A 16,130-nucleotide genomic window follows, 5' to 3' on the forward strand; every position below is an offset into this window, starting at 1 on the left:
TTTATTAGCAATAATTGAGAAAATGTTTCACAGCTGTTTCCCTCTCAAACCACCGACTCCGGCATGCTCCACCTTTTTATGCGAATTGTGAAGATCAAGGAGTGATAAAATTTGTTTGACATGCAAAAATATCTTCTTAAGAAGGTCACTATTTAGTAGATTACTAGATTACACTTCTTGTCGGTTATCTAACAAAATTATTAATTTATACATGCACATATTTATTAGATGCTTTTCAATTTTTACATAACTCCACACACACATATATATAATATTAAATAATTTATGAGGAATTTAATTTTAGCAATGGATTTTAACCGAAAGATGTAAAAAAATTCAAATTCAAATCAAATTGTGTTTTTTAATTGATAAAATTGTGAAAGAATAAAAAAAATAAAAAAATTTTATTAATTGTTGATTGATTGAATTGAATTGAAGTGTGTTGTAAATTATGAGAATAAAACTAAATATACATAGAGCATTGTCTTATAAAAAATAAAAGCAAATAAATATAAGACAAGAACAACTAACGATAAAATAAAGATAAAGATAAAGATAAAGATAAAAATAAAGATAAAGATAAGACAAAATAATATAATAAAGACTAAAATTGTAATTGAATTTATGTGTTCTGTTAGACTAAATTTGTGGATTACGAGACTTTTTTATTATTTTCATGAATTAAGGTGAAAGAGTAGTTTAATATTAATTTTATTATATGAATCAATATAAATTAATTAAAATTTTTGGCAATAAACTAATAAATATTTTACAGTAAAATCATAGAATACTTTCTTAGTTGAAGAATAAAAAAAATCAAACTTTCACTAAAATAATCAAACATTATTTCCCTAAATATTTAAACTTTTGCATTAATATGAAATATTTTAATACTATAAATCGCTCGTAAATGATTGTTTATTACGATTGCAGTGCTTGAATTTTAAAATATTTGATAGAAAATATTTTGAATTAATGGTCGTAAATTTGATTTTTTTAATTATATATCTTTGAAAATTTTTATTGTGTAAATATAAATTTGCGTTATATCTTTTGTATATTATGAAATTACATAAATTTTCTTATATAAATGATTAATCAATAATAATTATAAAAGTATATACTTTTTATTAAATTATTCTTCCACCTTAGTTCATGATAAATTGATAACAATAAAGAAGTCTCGTGACTCACAAATTCAGCCCAACAAAATACATAAATTCAATTACAATTTTAGTCTTTATTATCTTATCTTTAGTTGTTCTTATCTTATCTTTATTTACTTTTATCTTTCATAGGACAATGTTCAATATATATTTAATTTTACTCTAATAGTTTACAACACACTTCAGTACAATTTAATAAATAAACAACCAATAAAAATTCTTTTCTTTTCCTTTTCTTATTCTTTCACGTAAGATACTAACAAGCTTCCCTCTCGATGGCAAGCAAAACTAAAATCATGAGAAAAGAAGAAGATGAAACTGCCCTTCATGCATCGTCAGATAGGCTCAGCGACCTCCCAAACGAGCTGTTGACTATGGTCATCTCTTCCCTCTCCGTCACCGAAGCCGTGAGGACAAGCACTCTGGCGAAATCATGGCAGGAATTGTGGAGGCATGTCGAACACCTCGAATTCGATGAAACTACCATGTCAAGACCTTCCATACTGCCTGCGAAAAGACAAATTGGTACTGGTAGCCTATATGGCACCGTCATAGGTGTGGTCTTTAATAGCTATGTTGGTGATTTAACAAGTGTTAGCTTCAAACACTTTCCTAGGAGCATTGCCGTTGGCGAATTGGACTTTTGGGTTGACTTTGTTCTGAATAAATTCAAAAAGATAAATTCTTTGAGATTAGAATGTGAGCGTTTGGTTCCAGAACCTAAACCTCCGTTTTTTTCTATGGGATCTAAAACAGTCAAACTTAATTTTCGCCCTATGAATTTTTCAAACCTGAATTCATTAGAGTTGACCAATTACACGATGACTATGTCAACGCCAGAAGCTTTTAATGGGTGTGGCTGGAAATTGAAAATCCTAAAGTTGAAGAACATGCGTATGAGCGATGACATCATCAATGGTGTTTTACGTAAATGTTTGGGTTTGGAGAGTTTGAGTATTGTTGAGTCAAAGGGGTTTAAGACACTTGAGATCAACAATCCATGGCTTAAGTTCTTGGAGCTTGGGTGGTTGATTGTGAATGAGGTTGATCTCAGTGTTGAGAGACTTGAAACCTTGGTTGTTGATTCTTTAATGTGTCCACCAAAGGGTTTGAAAATCTATACAGTTAACATGAGGATTTTCCACGTTTCTTGCAACTCAATTGCTCAGAGAATGCGTATCCAGCAATCATATGGCCAACCTCTTTTAAAAACGCAAGATATTTTTGAATATTGCAGTGATCTTTTGGGATATAATTCATTCAACATTTTTCAAAATATACTGATTGCGTCAATTGACTTGGATTTGAATAACATAAGAGAATCTATGGCACTTTCCTACATATTAAGATTATCCCTCTGCCTTGAAACTCTTGAAATAACAATACCGCCGGTAGAGGAAGATGAATGTTCCGCTGCAAATAATTCTTATGATAATATCTGTTTGCCATTTCCAACGTCATTGTTTTGGGAGAGGAACAACCTGTACAATTGTATGAATCACACATTAAAGTTTGCAACTATAAAAGGATTCACAGGAAAAGAACAAGAGGTCAAATTTATCGAGCATGTCATAAAAAATGCCACAATAATAAAAAAGATTACCATAATCGGTGATTCAGCAACAATAGCGAAAGAGGCAGAGGCTCTTCTTATATTACCAAGAAATTCAATTTACCTCTCCATAGTATTCAAGTCAGAATCGAATGATGTTGCTCAGCTCACTTCCTAAGTCAAGAATAAGATGTCATTTTTATACTAATTATGATTAGTAGTGTTTCAATCTTCTTAATTTTTGTTATTTAACTGTAAATCATCAAATGTTTTCTTAATTACAATACAACTTTTAATTGTGAAAAAAAAAAGAATTTTTATTGATTGTTGATTGATTGAATTGTGCATTGTCAATTATGAGAGTAAAACTAAATATATATAGAGCATTGTTTTATGAAAAATAAAAGCAAATAAAGATAAGATAAGAACAACTAAAGATAAGATAAAGATAAGATAATAAAGACTAAAATTATAATTGAATTTATGTATTCTTTTAGATTGAATTTGTACACCACGAAACTTTTTTTATTATTATCATGAGTTAAGGTGGAAGAGTAATTTAATACTTTTCTCTTACTTTACAATTGAGACAAACAACTCTAAGTGGATATTATATCCGAATATTATTAAAAAAAAAATTTAGTATTACGAATTAATAGAAAATATTTTTGACATGCTTAAAAAAATTATGATAAATTTGTTTTATTCAATGTAATTTTATAAAAATTCTATGTGTAAACAAAAAATAAGTTACAAAATCAATTATTACGTATGCATTTGTATATATATATATTATAAATTTTATTTTTTTATATATACGTAACATAGTTGATATAGGAATAAATATTTAATTTTCAAGATATCTACAATATCAATAAATTAAAAAAATGTTATCTTTGATAAGAAATATAATAGTAATTTTATATATTATTTTTTTATTTTCTTAATATGAGAATATTAAATATCTATCTTTCGATATGTGAATAAAAATATTTTAGTTTTCATAATAACTTTTTAAAAAAATAAATTATTTCTATAAATCTAATTCTTAAACTTAAAACGAATATAAAAAAATATATTGTTGTTAACAATTCTTAAAATAAATTAAAATTATTTAAAAGAAACGCTCTCGTATAATTTCGCACAACCTTAAAAAAAAAAAGTGTTTTAAAATTATTGAACAATTTTAGGCTATTGGTCTAACCTTTCTCTTTAAACATAATAAGTAGAATCCGAGTGAAAAATGCTATTTTAATAGCAAAAAAGGTTATTCCAATACCAAAATTCAGTAACTCGGTGTAAAAATGTTTATGTTTATAAAATACATTTAGTATATATTTTAAAAATAATTATTGTGATATTTTTTTGTGATATAACTTCTAATCTTTACAATTCAAAATGTTTTTGAGGGTGAAAAGTATACCAATTATTAAATTAAATTATTGTAAAATTGTGCTATAGAAATTAGAAAGACACATTGGTGAAGAAGATTAGATATCCTTCCCAACCTTATCCTTTACAAACACTACACCTCTGTTTCTCTCTCTCTCTCTCTCTCTCTCTCTCTCTTCTATAATAATCAAAACACCACTCTCTTCAAACCCATGTATATATAATGGCTTCATCTTCAACTCCCACCACCTTTTCCACTCCTCAATTTCTTCATCAGGTTTCTCTCTTTTCTCTTTACCTTTTATACCTCTTATTTTTATCATGTATGTTCATCCATTGAACCAAGCTGAATTTCTTTTCTCATTTCCAATTTGGGTGATTGTAGTTTGTAGTTTTTTTAATGATTAACATTACCAACTTAGAATAATAATAATAATAGAATTATGTTATTCTATTTCTAATGCAGCAAGTTAGGAGTAATAACAAGTTATGGACACTCTCCAAAGTCAATAATTTCAATGGAAACATGAAGCCTCATGATTGCTATATTCATAAATCAAGATTTCAACACCTTTCACCTATAAATGCAACCTTGAAGGGCCCCAAGGGGTTCGGAGCCTCTTCAAACAAGAAGAAGAAGAAGACCAAAAACCCAAGAAAGGAGGACTATGGTGATAATGAAGAGGAAGAAGAATACCAAGAAGAAGAGGAGAGAGAGCAAGGTGTGATTCCTGAAGTGGTAACCAATAGAATGATATCAAGAATGGGATTCTCAGTGGGTATCCCACTTGGAATTGGGCTTTTGTTCTTCCCATTCTTTTACTATCTCAAAGTTGGGCTCAAGATTGATGTGCCCACTTGGGTGCCTTTCATTGTCTCATTCTTTTTCTTTGGGTCTGCATTGTTGGGGGTTAGTTATGGGATTGTGTCCTCAAGTTGGGATCCATTGAGGGAAGGCTCTCTTTTGGGTTGGAATGAGGCCCAAAAGAATTGGCCTGTCTTTTGGCAATCACTTAAAGGAGGAGGAGGAGAAGGGTCTAGGAAGAATTAACTAGGCCCATATTAGGCCCATTCTTCTTTTTTTATGTTTTACTTTTCATGGTTTTCTTGCTATAGTTCACTATATTAGTTAATCAATTTTGGCCCATGTAATTACACTTGGTAGGTCATACAATGTTTGTTTCCAAATTACATTTATATTTCAACCTTGATTTTAGTTAACAAATGCTTTAAGGATAATGATTAAGATTTTAAATGTAAAAATTTTGGATTCAAAAACTACAAATTTTTCAAACCATTTATTTTATAAACAATTATGAAGGAAATTAGAAAAACCTTTTAAAATATATACTTTTTTTTAATTTTTAGGGATTTGGTATGTTTTATCATAACGTGGAATTGGATATCAACAAATTAGGCAACACAAATCTGATTGTGTTCCACTAAATTTTAAAATTTTTATCTTAATGAAATTTGAGAGTAGGATTTCTTTTGTAATTTGACTACCCTTTAAGTCTGAGGGTTAGATTCGTTAATTAAAATTTAAAAAAAATTACTTCCATATTAAAAATCAAATACACCAGGTTGCCATCAATGCATTTTTAAAATCAGCCTTTTTTGGGTAACAAAAAGTTAGAAATACGGTGACTTTTTAAAATAGTTGGGTTTTTGGGTTAAAGAATCATTAGAGCTTTTTTTTTTTTTTTTTGGCTAAAGGAATCATTAGAGCATTTGATAGGAAATGTTTTCTACCTTTACACTTTACAATAGCTTAGGAGGCCAACTGTTTTATTTTTTTTTTTTTGTCTGTAGAGGTTAAGTGTCTATTGATTACTTCTTTTTGGGTGCCATTGATGAGAATAACTTATTTACAACTATATAATACCAAAAAACAAAAAACATTTACAACTATCGCTACCAAAAATCCAACTTGTTCCCCACTATCAGACCCAAAAAAAAAAATTTGTTCCAACTAGATATTTATTTTTTGTTACAAAAATTATTCCCCAAAGTAAATAAAATAATTAACTTGATTGAACCAAAAAAGTTGAATATAATATACCTCATATCTTAATCTAACCTTATCAATAATGGCAATTGATCTGATTAATATTATTATGACCATTCTAACACACTAGTTAAAATTAACTTACTTTAAATATAATATAAAATCAATCAAATGAATAAAAAATTTACGTACTAACTTCTTTATTAATATGTCCAGCAATATGAGCAATGTCCTTTAATGGATACAATTTTGATAAATTAAAAACAAGCCAAATAGTTATAATTCAAATGACATAGTTTTTCTATACTAACTAAGAGATTAAAAGATTTGAGTCAAAAAATATTATTATGGGAGTCAATAACATATATAATATTAAAAAGAGTATATACCCATTTTGGTCCTCAAAGAATTTCAGACTGGACACTTTAATCCCCAACTAAAATTAATTACTCGATTTGTCCCTAACAATTAATTCCATCAATCACTTAGGTCCTTTACCCCGTTAACTCTAACGGATGACAAAATAGTCCCTGACAACTCTAACATGGGACAAAATAGTCCCTGACAATTCTAACAAAGGACAAAATAATCACTCACCTTTTTATTAAAAAACGATACTGTTTTTCCCCAATTTTTATCATATCTCGCATAACCCTAACATTCATACTCTCCTTCTTCACCTTAACAGTCTTCTTTTCCATCTTTTTCTTCCTCCTCTTTAGCTCCAAGATTAAGCCATGATATAATTGTCACACGTGTCGTACCTACTTCAACATGTCATGGACCACACACATCCTAAATTCTTGTGACTGGTACATCCATCTCCTCTGCACTTCACCCATCAAAAGCATCAACTTCCACGTCTTCGATAATATCACCTCCAACCCCGACATGTCCACGACATCCTCAAAACCAAGTTCCACAACTACTCTAAGGGCACGCCTTTCTCCACTCTTCAGCAAGTAATATAAATTGTTGGACATTAGGACATCATGAGAAGATTCTCTTTCGACATCATATGCAAATTCTCATTTAAAATAGATACCGAGTGCTTCATTCCTTCTTTTCCAGAGTCCAAGTTGGCAGACAGCTTCGACCTCGTATCCAAGCTATCAGTACAACGAGCAATGTCGCCGTTGCCACTCATATGAAAACTGAAGCGATTACTGAACATTGGTTTGGAGAAGAAGCTGAAGGAAGCGATTGGAGTGGTGGACAATGTGGTCATGGAGATGATAGGACAGAGGAGGAGGGAGATGACAATGACGACGACGGGTCTTAACAAATTAGACTTGTTGTCTAGATTCATGGGATCCGTCGAAGACGATAACTAGTTGAGAGACATAGGCATTAGTTTTCCGAGTATGAATTGGTTGAGAACAAGTTGAGGATTTTTTTTCTTGTGAACATTAAATTTATAGAGTGTGCATAGTGTAGTTTGAAGTTACAGTGTTAGACTGCTAGTGTTATGCGAGATATGATGAAAATTAGGAGAGAACAGTGTCATTTCCGAACAGAGGATATCAGGGACCATTTTGTCCCCTGTTAGAGTTGTCAGGGACTATTTTATCCTCCGTTAGAGTTAACGGAGTAAAGGACCTAAGTGACTGACGAAATTAATTGTTAGAGACCAATCGAGTAATTAATTTTAGTTGGGGACTAAAGTGTCCAGTCTGAAATTCTTTGAGGACCAAAATGAGTATATACTCTATTAAAAAATTATGCAAAAAATTATATAATGTAAGATGTATTACAAAAATATACCGATAGAGAATATATTTTAAAGTGCAAAAAATGTGTGTACTTTTTACTAACAAAGAGGTCGATTCTTCGTATCATAAAATTCATCGATAATAATAGAATTTGTGCAAAAATTTTTAACAATTTTTTTCAATATAATTAAAAAACAATTAGCAAGAAATTCATCTTTCATTTTATTTCGGAGTCATTTTTCACAATATTCATAGCTAAAAAAGATCTTTCAGTTGTTACAGTTGAGACAGAGAGAATTAATACCTAATAAATAAAAAAAGATAGTCACAAGAAGAAAAAGAATCTACTTTATGAAATTTAAAAAAATTTATTTAATTAAAAAATATTAATAATAATATCTTTTTTAATTTTTTTAATATTATTATTTATTTTTTAGATATTAAAAATTATTAATATTTAGATTAGATTGGATTTTTATTTATAATAAATTAAATATTAAATAAATTTTTTAAAAAGTTAAATCATATCTAATAACTTATTATTATTATTTTTAAAAAAAAATAGAGAGCCGAGATGTCTGCTCATCTCCATATGTCCATTCCTGTTTGAGTCTTACTCCTAATTTTGGAGGAAAAAAAAGAAAAACACTCAAGTGTGCTCATTTTTTCACAAGTACTCAATCCTATGTCCAAACATCACATGAGCAGCAGCAGCAGACGTGGTCACCATCATAGGTGAATAAAAAGAAATCAAGAGGCTATTTATTGATGAATATGAAAGGGATTCCAAATCAATAGGAAAGAGAGAAGACAATGTCAAAAAGATTCTATCTATCAATCTATTTCAATTTTTGTTTACAAAAAATATTAAAGAAATGTGTTTTTAATTTTTTGTTACATTAAAATTTTAATAATTTCTACTAATAGTAACCAAAGACATTTAGCTAAACCCCAAATTAAATCGGCAAAGGTCTTTAATTTACTGCGGGATGAGTATGGAAGTAAGAGATTATTATTATTATTATTATTATTATTATTATTATTATTATTATTATTAGTAGTAGTAGTAGTAGTAGTAATAGTAGAATAAAGTGATAATTACATCTTCAAAAATTTTGTTTACGGACTAATTAGTCCTTGATGAAAAAAAAAAATATCAATTAAATCATTTACAATAATAAACAGTAGACATGTATGCCCCCTCATTAATAAATAATGCTAAACAAAATAGAATTGTTCATGTATTTCGCTATTTGTCGTGGTTAGCGATAGCAAATGGGCCTAAACATGCAGGGCTGGGCCGCGTAACCCGCTAAAAATGGTGGGCTAAGCTGGAAAATTGAGACCACCACACATCAAAAGTCCACCTAATCTGTACCGATTAAACCGTGGATTTTGACGGAACGGGACAGAGTAGGTTTTTTCATTAGGCTTAGAATTTTTTTTGAAGATGTTCTAATTTAGTGTGTTGGATTATGTTTTATGTTTGATTGATTATGTTCTAAACTTGTAGATGTTTAATTATATATTTTGGATAATATTTATTTTACTTTGACAATGTTGTTTTTATTATTTTGTTTCAAAACGACTTAGTTTATGATTATGTTTATTACATATTTATAATTATAAAGACTTTAATGTTTGTTAATTATTTAGAAATTATAAATTTATTAAAATGGTTTTGAAATTATATATATGATTTAATATTTTTTATAATTTATATTATTTAATACTTAATAGTAAAAAAAATTAAGAGATTTGACGAACTTAGTCCGCCAGTCTGCTGTTAGGCGGGATGACCGCCTCATTAGGTGGAGCGGGACGAACTTTCCCACTTACCACTCCTAGTCGTGGACAAATTCTGTTTCAAAAGTTATTATTATCCACGCGACGATCTTTTATAAATAGACTCATCACAATAATTAATAATATATATATATATATATAACACTGTCAAATTTTAAATAATAAATTAATAAAAAGACTTTTACTTGTCTATTTTTTACTGTTGTAAAAGACTAATAAATTGATAATTTCTTTTTGAGAGAATAATTAGTGTAAAGTTAAAATCTTCTTCTTATTATTATTGTTGATGATGAATGATAGTGAGTGGAGGGTGAATGAAGGATGAGAATGAGAGGGGAAAACAAAACACGTGTAGTTTTCTATTCCTGAACTTACATTGACCCATCATGTCTTCATGTTACATAACCATACCAAATATCACGTCTCTTTCTTCTCATCATTCGTGTAGGCCACACCAACTTGCATGCACTCATCACTTATCATCAATTCAATTTCATATAAATACTTCAAATTATAACATCAAATTTTATTTTTAAAAATGTTCACACTCTAATTTTGCAGCAACTCAAACAAATTTTGCTTTAAACATTCTTATTTTGCAGCAACTCATCAGTGTCTTTTCTTTAAAGGGTTTTATACATGGACAGTTTAGTTTAAATCTTGTCCCGGAAAGGAGAACCAAAATTAAATTAAAAAAAAAAGTAGCCAGCTTAATGAACGTTTTCTCTTTGTTCAAAAGAAACACACTTCTTAGGGACTTTTTTTTTCTCTCTCTCTTTTTCTCTGATTCTTTCTTTCTTTTTCTTTTATTTTTCTAAATTTTCACACTTTACTAACATTCCTACGTACTACACACCCTGATCATGAAGAATAATAATAATAACAAGCTGAATATTCAGAATACCCGCCTCTATTTAATTTAATTTCCTTCCCTCTAGTTATCTCCAACACTTTCTTCCCCACAAGAGATTTTATTGATAGATAGATATATGATTATTAGTTTGTCTGAAAGCTTTATATATCTTCTTTTTCTTGTTTTTTGTTAGGTGGAAACTCAGGTGCAGTCAACTTCACGTGAAATTAATAATTGAAAGCTGTTAGATAAAAATTTAACTAAATCAGTTAAATTATTTAACTGCTCTCAACTATCAACTTCATATGAATTTAACTGCACATGAATTTTTACTTTTTCATTATCCATATTACAAAGCTATCAAAGTTTAATTTGAATGATGCAAGTAATTCATTCCCCTTTCATTTAAAAAAACTACTCTACCCTACATATATGTAATGGCATTAAAATCTATTTTGTGAATTGTGTGATGCATGATAATTAACATGTTTTTGAGTAACCCAATTTTAATCTAAAAGCAACTTTTTTTTGCAACGAAAAAGTTGTTTTCAACATAATCTAGTGTGATTGGATAACTAAATTAGTAACTGTTAAAATAATTTTATACATATATCCAATTATATAATATCACGTTAATAAATTTTATATTAATTACATAGATAATTATTCAAACAAATAGATATAATTAGATGATTGTGTAAAATATTTTATTCTGTAAGTGTATCAAAATTAAATCTTATTTTTAAATATAATATTGTTATAAATTAAAATAAATCTTAAGTGTTTAATAATATAATTATACTTATAGTTATTAGGATAATATAATTTTAATCTCACGTCTAATTGAAAAAAAAAAAAACATACACATGCATCTTTAGCTTATTATAGTATATTAATGCTTAATTAAATGCTTAATCACATGATTAGATTGTTCCCTTGAAATTAAGCAAAATCTCCTTGCTGGCCCTTGATGCATACACTTTAATTTTCAAGGGACCACATAGGTTAGACCATGCACATACACATATAGCATCTAGGAATTAATTAATTTGACCTTAACAAAATTCCAAAATTCATATTGGTTTAAACTTTAAACTTCCAACATGCATGAGGCTGATCTGAGTAATTGGAAACTGATTATTCATATAATAGTTAAAAACAGTTAAATAATATTTAAGACAAATTTTCAAGTGTATTGATAATTTGATATATGAATATTTCAGTGATTTTTAATCGTTGATCTTAATTATAAAAAATATATATAATATATATAATTTAGATCAATGGTTAAAAATCACTAAAACACCGTTGTATCCGTATATTTAAAAATTTTTTAATATTTAATATATTTATCTAAATTATTCAATATAAAATATATTTATATCTTAATTATTAGATTTATATTGTCCAGCTGTAGCGTACGGAGAAGTTTAAAAGCTTAAAAAATGAAACAGTAATTGCATTTTGCACGACATAGCCCACTTGTGTATCTCTTCTTTTAACAAGAGTAGTGGTAACTGCTGAGTGTGTGTGTTTTTATTTAATATCTGAAGCAAGAAATCAAAAGAGGCAAATAATAATAACCAAAGTAATCAGAGACTATATCTCTCAACATTGGAAATGGAGAAAGAAAAGACTATACTTGGGGATTGAGATTATATGTTAAGTTAGATTTTTACTTTTTCACAAATATATATGTATTTTATATATAAGTGTATCTATTACAACATGTTCATTCGTTCTTTGTTCATGGAGAAAAACAGAACATTCCTAACGTTAAAAGTGGTATAGTCTCCCACCATGTTTTCATGTATGTCGTCTCTTATTACCCTTTGGAGCATTACTTTAAAAACCGCCGCTAAATATAATCTTGATTGCAGTCCCAACTAATAATTATCACTATATGTATTGCAGATTGTCATTTTACGATGATTTTATAAAATTATTGTAAAATTTTTGTCGCTATCAACCAAAATTATTGTAGTAATATATTTTTTTTGTTCTCTATAATATTTTTTAATTCGACTAAATCGTCACAAATCTGAACTCTATTTAAGATTTTGCTGCTAATTAAACGGGGTAAAACTTTGATTTTATTTCTGCTTCATGTACAAGTAAAAGCTATAATTAAGAGTGAGTAAATTCTTTTGAGGTAATTACACTTGCAATGACAGGTCATAATAGAATGAAAAAGATAAGGAGGACAAAAATAAATGTAATAATAATAATTAAAGTATATTTATTTATGTAATATTTTGAATTCACTTGAAAACAAGACCCAAACCAATTTGAGGGTAGGGAGGGAATGACTTTGGACAATGGACTATGCTTTCTTCCTTAACAAGATCTGGTAAAACATCTTTAGCTTAAAAGCACTGGCCAATCACACCATGACACGTGGAATAACATTTCTTAATATAGAGAGAGAGAGATAGAGAGTTTTAATACTGGACGGTTTTGTTGTCCCTCTATTCCAAGCATTCTTTGCTTAAAGAGTGAGTTAGCCGCAGGAATAAAGCAAAGGACAAAAAACAAATAAGTGTAAATGGGTTTACTTAAAGCTAAAGCACTTCATTCTTCACTCATCACTAACCCTAAAATTTTCACCTACAATAGCCGGTAACACTCTCCATTGGGTTGGGCCCAACAGTACCTTCTCTTTCTTCCATTTATATGTTGAGTCATTGATTAGCATAATCTTAGATTACAATTTGTCTGATTTAACACAAATCAAGACTTTTGTTGGGTACATTTTTTGAATAGGACATGGTACCGTACCAGCACATTTATCATTATTTACTATTAGATGGGGTTAACTAACTAAATTAAAAAATCAAGTTGGATTGGTCGAATAATCAGTTTATTCGTCTGTTTAAACAAGTATCGTGGGTTTTAAATCATACTTTATGTATACAATAATTTATTGGTTAACAACAGACTCTTAAATAAAATTCAAATTTGTAACAAATTAATCTTTAATCTGTCGAATTAAAAAATACCGTGAACAACAAAAATAATTGAATTAATATTTCAATAAAGGATAAATGATGGTATAGGAATTCAATATTTATCAACTATATAATTGGAGCAGTTGATCATTGAGATAAATTATTAAGGAAACATCTTAAATGTATTAAGGGTAAATTAAATATACAATGCATTAAGATTATTCAATAGTAGTTATATCTTTTATCACTAATATGAAACTTTTGAACTAAAATAACTACTAAATATTATCCTTTATTCCTATATTTAAAATAAAATAAAATACCTGCTAAATGATCACAAAAGTTATTCTCTAACTACTACTTTGTACAAACAATGATTACTCCAAACAAAAATACAAGCATGTTGTTAAAGAGCTACTATCTAAATTTGTATTGTAACCGGCCATAGCCGGTAGCCAGTGATGTTACTGTGTATTACTATTATGTTGATTACCGTACAATGCAAAATGACTCAACATACATTCATATTATTCACATTCAAAACCTGACCCCTTTGACTGGACTAAATAGTAAATAACTAAAAATATTTGCTGTGGTGTTTAAAAAACATTGTTTAATTATTAAAATAGGTTAAATAATTAATTTTAAAGTTAAAGTATAAAAATTAATTTTTTTAAATATTTTAAAATTATTATAAAAAATAATTTAAATAAAAATTAAATACCAAATAAAAGACAATATAGAATTTGCCATAACTAAATACCAAGCCTCAGATTCTTTGGTTTGGGTTACATACTGTCCGTGACTATATAACTACTGTGCCCAACTAATCTTTCATTATAAAAGAAAAAAAAAAGAAAAAGAAAATATTATAGTTATTAGGTACATTGCATCAGCATTCAGCAACATAATAGCACCAAAGAAACCAAGGGACCTTTTGGTTCCTATGACATATAGAACCTTTTTTTCCAATAGTTATAGTCGAAAATAGAAATAAATAAATAAATAAATAAATAAATTTCTTGTTCTTTTGACAAGATTGAAAAAAATCTTCCTTCAATTCCAATTTTGATCTTGATTCTCTCTCTCACACTCACCTAATCGAATAGAACATTTATATTTGGCCACTTCACTCGTGCACCTTTGACAGGACCAAACGATCCAGTGACGTGTTACTCTAATAATATAATATAGGAAACATTTCAAGTGCTCTGGATGCATCAATTATTTTAACAGTTGATTTTAATTAATATATATTATATATATTTTTTATAATTTAGATCAACGGTTAAAACAATTGGTGTACCAGTATTTCTGGTGCATTTAAAATGTTTTTTATAATATATAATATACGTGAAGTTAATAATTTAGAGACGTTATATGATTTAACTGATTTGATTAAATTTTTATTTAACAGCTTTCAATTATCAACTTCATGTAAAGTTGACTGCACCTAAATTTTTACCATAATATATACTACTAAAACTTACTACCCTTTAATTTTCTTTTTTATTTTATTTTTTTACTTTTTGTTATGTGTCATATTATATTATTTTTATTTTTATTTTCTTATTATAAATGTAACGTTTAATTTGTTATGAGACAGAATGGAGAAGTGTGTTATTTTGAGCACAGAATATTTCCAACAGTGCAGGAACTTTTGTCTCTTTTGAGATGGCTTTTTTTGGCTAATGAGAGAATAAACCATAACGAATAAAATAAAGAAGGTTACCAATTTGAATACTTTAGAGAGAATGAATGACAAGAACGGTATTCAGTAGTATATATACTTGTCTTTAAATCTTAATTGGAAATGTCGAATAAAGGGTATTTCATAGCAGGAATAATATTTATGCATCTATATACATACTCTATATATATATATATATATATATATATATATATATATATATATATATATATACAATATTATTATAAATATTTGTACATTCTTTCAAAGTAATATAATGCTTATGAACTTTATCTTATGCCACAAAGAATTTGTTAAATACGGCAGTACAATAACCAAAAAGTTAGTCTAAAATTTTAAATTATCTTATTTTATAATTTTTTTAATCACTTGCATAATAAATATAACTATAGATGGCACATATATGAATTTATGAATATTAAATTAGATAAAATAATTTTAAATTATTATCTCTTTAACATTATTAATGGAAATAAATTCGTATTTAATAATTCAATACAATTTAAATTCTTGTAACTATAGATTTAAATTCTTTTATTACAAATTCAACTAATCCAACTTATAAAATTATATATGGTTAACATCTTTTCCCACATGAGTTTTTAAATTTTAATTCTTTTTATTTTTAATAATTTGTATATTTATTTTTTTTATATATAAAAATATGTCTATAAATAAAATAGATATAAAGCGTACATACATGTGTGTGTGAATACACTCAAATATTTGTAAATAATAAGGTGAATTTACTTGTTATATATCGACTAAAATTTTTATATATGAATAATTTTAATATGAATATAAAAATATTTAATTATTTTAGTGTTTTATAGGGTTGTGGTGGAAGTATAAAACGTTATTGGTATTTTATAATAAAAAAATTAATTATAAAAAAATAAAACGTTACTAACATTTTGTAATAAAAAATATTATTTTAATTATTCAAACATAAAATATCACTGGCGTTTTATTAAAAAATATT

The 16,130-nt window shown here is 27.6% G+C and overlaps 2 protein-coding genes across 2 annotated transcripts; both read left to right on the forward strand.

Moving 5' to 3' along the window:
- Nucleotides 1–1,391: 1,391 nt before the first annotated feature.
- Nucleotides 1,392–2,896, forward strand: LOC130982905 (F-box protein At1g80960-like). Its single transcript, XM_057907041.1, has one exon. The coding sequence runs from the start codon at nucleotides 1,463–1,465 to the stop codon at nucleotides 2,894–2,896; it is 1,434 nt and encodes a 477-aa protein (XP_057763024.1). The 5' UTR covers nucleotides 1,392–1,462.
- Nucleotides 2,897–4,204: 1,308 nt separating this feature from the next.
- Nucleotides 4,205–5,298, forward strand: LOC130982522 (protein PAM68, chloroplastic). Its single transcript, XM_057906558.1, has 2 exons — nucleotides 4,205–4,387; nucleotides 4,577–5,298. Exons 1-2 carry the CDS (start codon nucleotides 4,334–4,336, stop codon nucleotides 5,159–5,161), a joined length of 639 nt encoding a protein of 212 aa, XP_057762541.1. The 5' UTR covers nucleotides 4,205–4,333; the 3' UTR covers nucleotides 5,162–5,298.
- Nucleotides 5,299–16,130: the final 10,832 nt, after the last annotated feature.

This window comes from Arachis stenosperma, chromosome 5 (assembly GCF_014773155.1).
Source record: "Arachis stenosperma cultivar V10309 chromosome 5, arast.V10309.gnm1.PFL2, whole genome shotgun sequence".
NCBI classification, from domain to species: Eukaryota; Viridiplantae; Streptophyta; class Magnoliopsida; order Fabales; family Fabaceae; genus Arachis; species Arachis stenosperma.

Coding starts and splice junctions, on each gene's coding strand:
- LOC130982905 (XM_057907041.1), top strand. CDS start 1,463: ATGAGAAAAGAAGAAGATGAAACTGCCCTTCATGCATCGTCAGATAGG.
- LOC130982522 (XM_057906558.1), top strand. CDS start 4,334: ATGGCTTCATCTTCAACTCCCACCACCTTTTCCACTCCTCAATTTCTT. Junction 4,388..4,576: donor CTCCTCAATTTCTTCATCAG/GTTTCTCTCTTT, acceptor TTTCTAATGCAG/CAAGTTAGGAGTAATAACAA.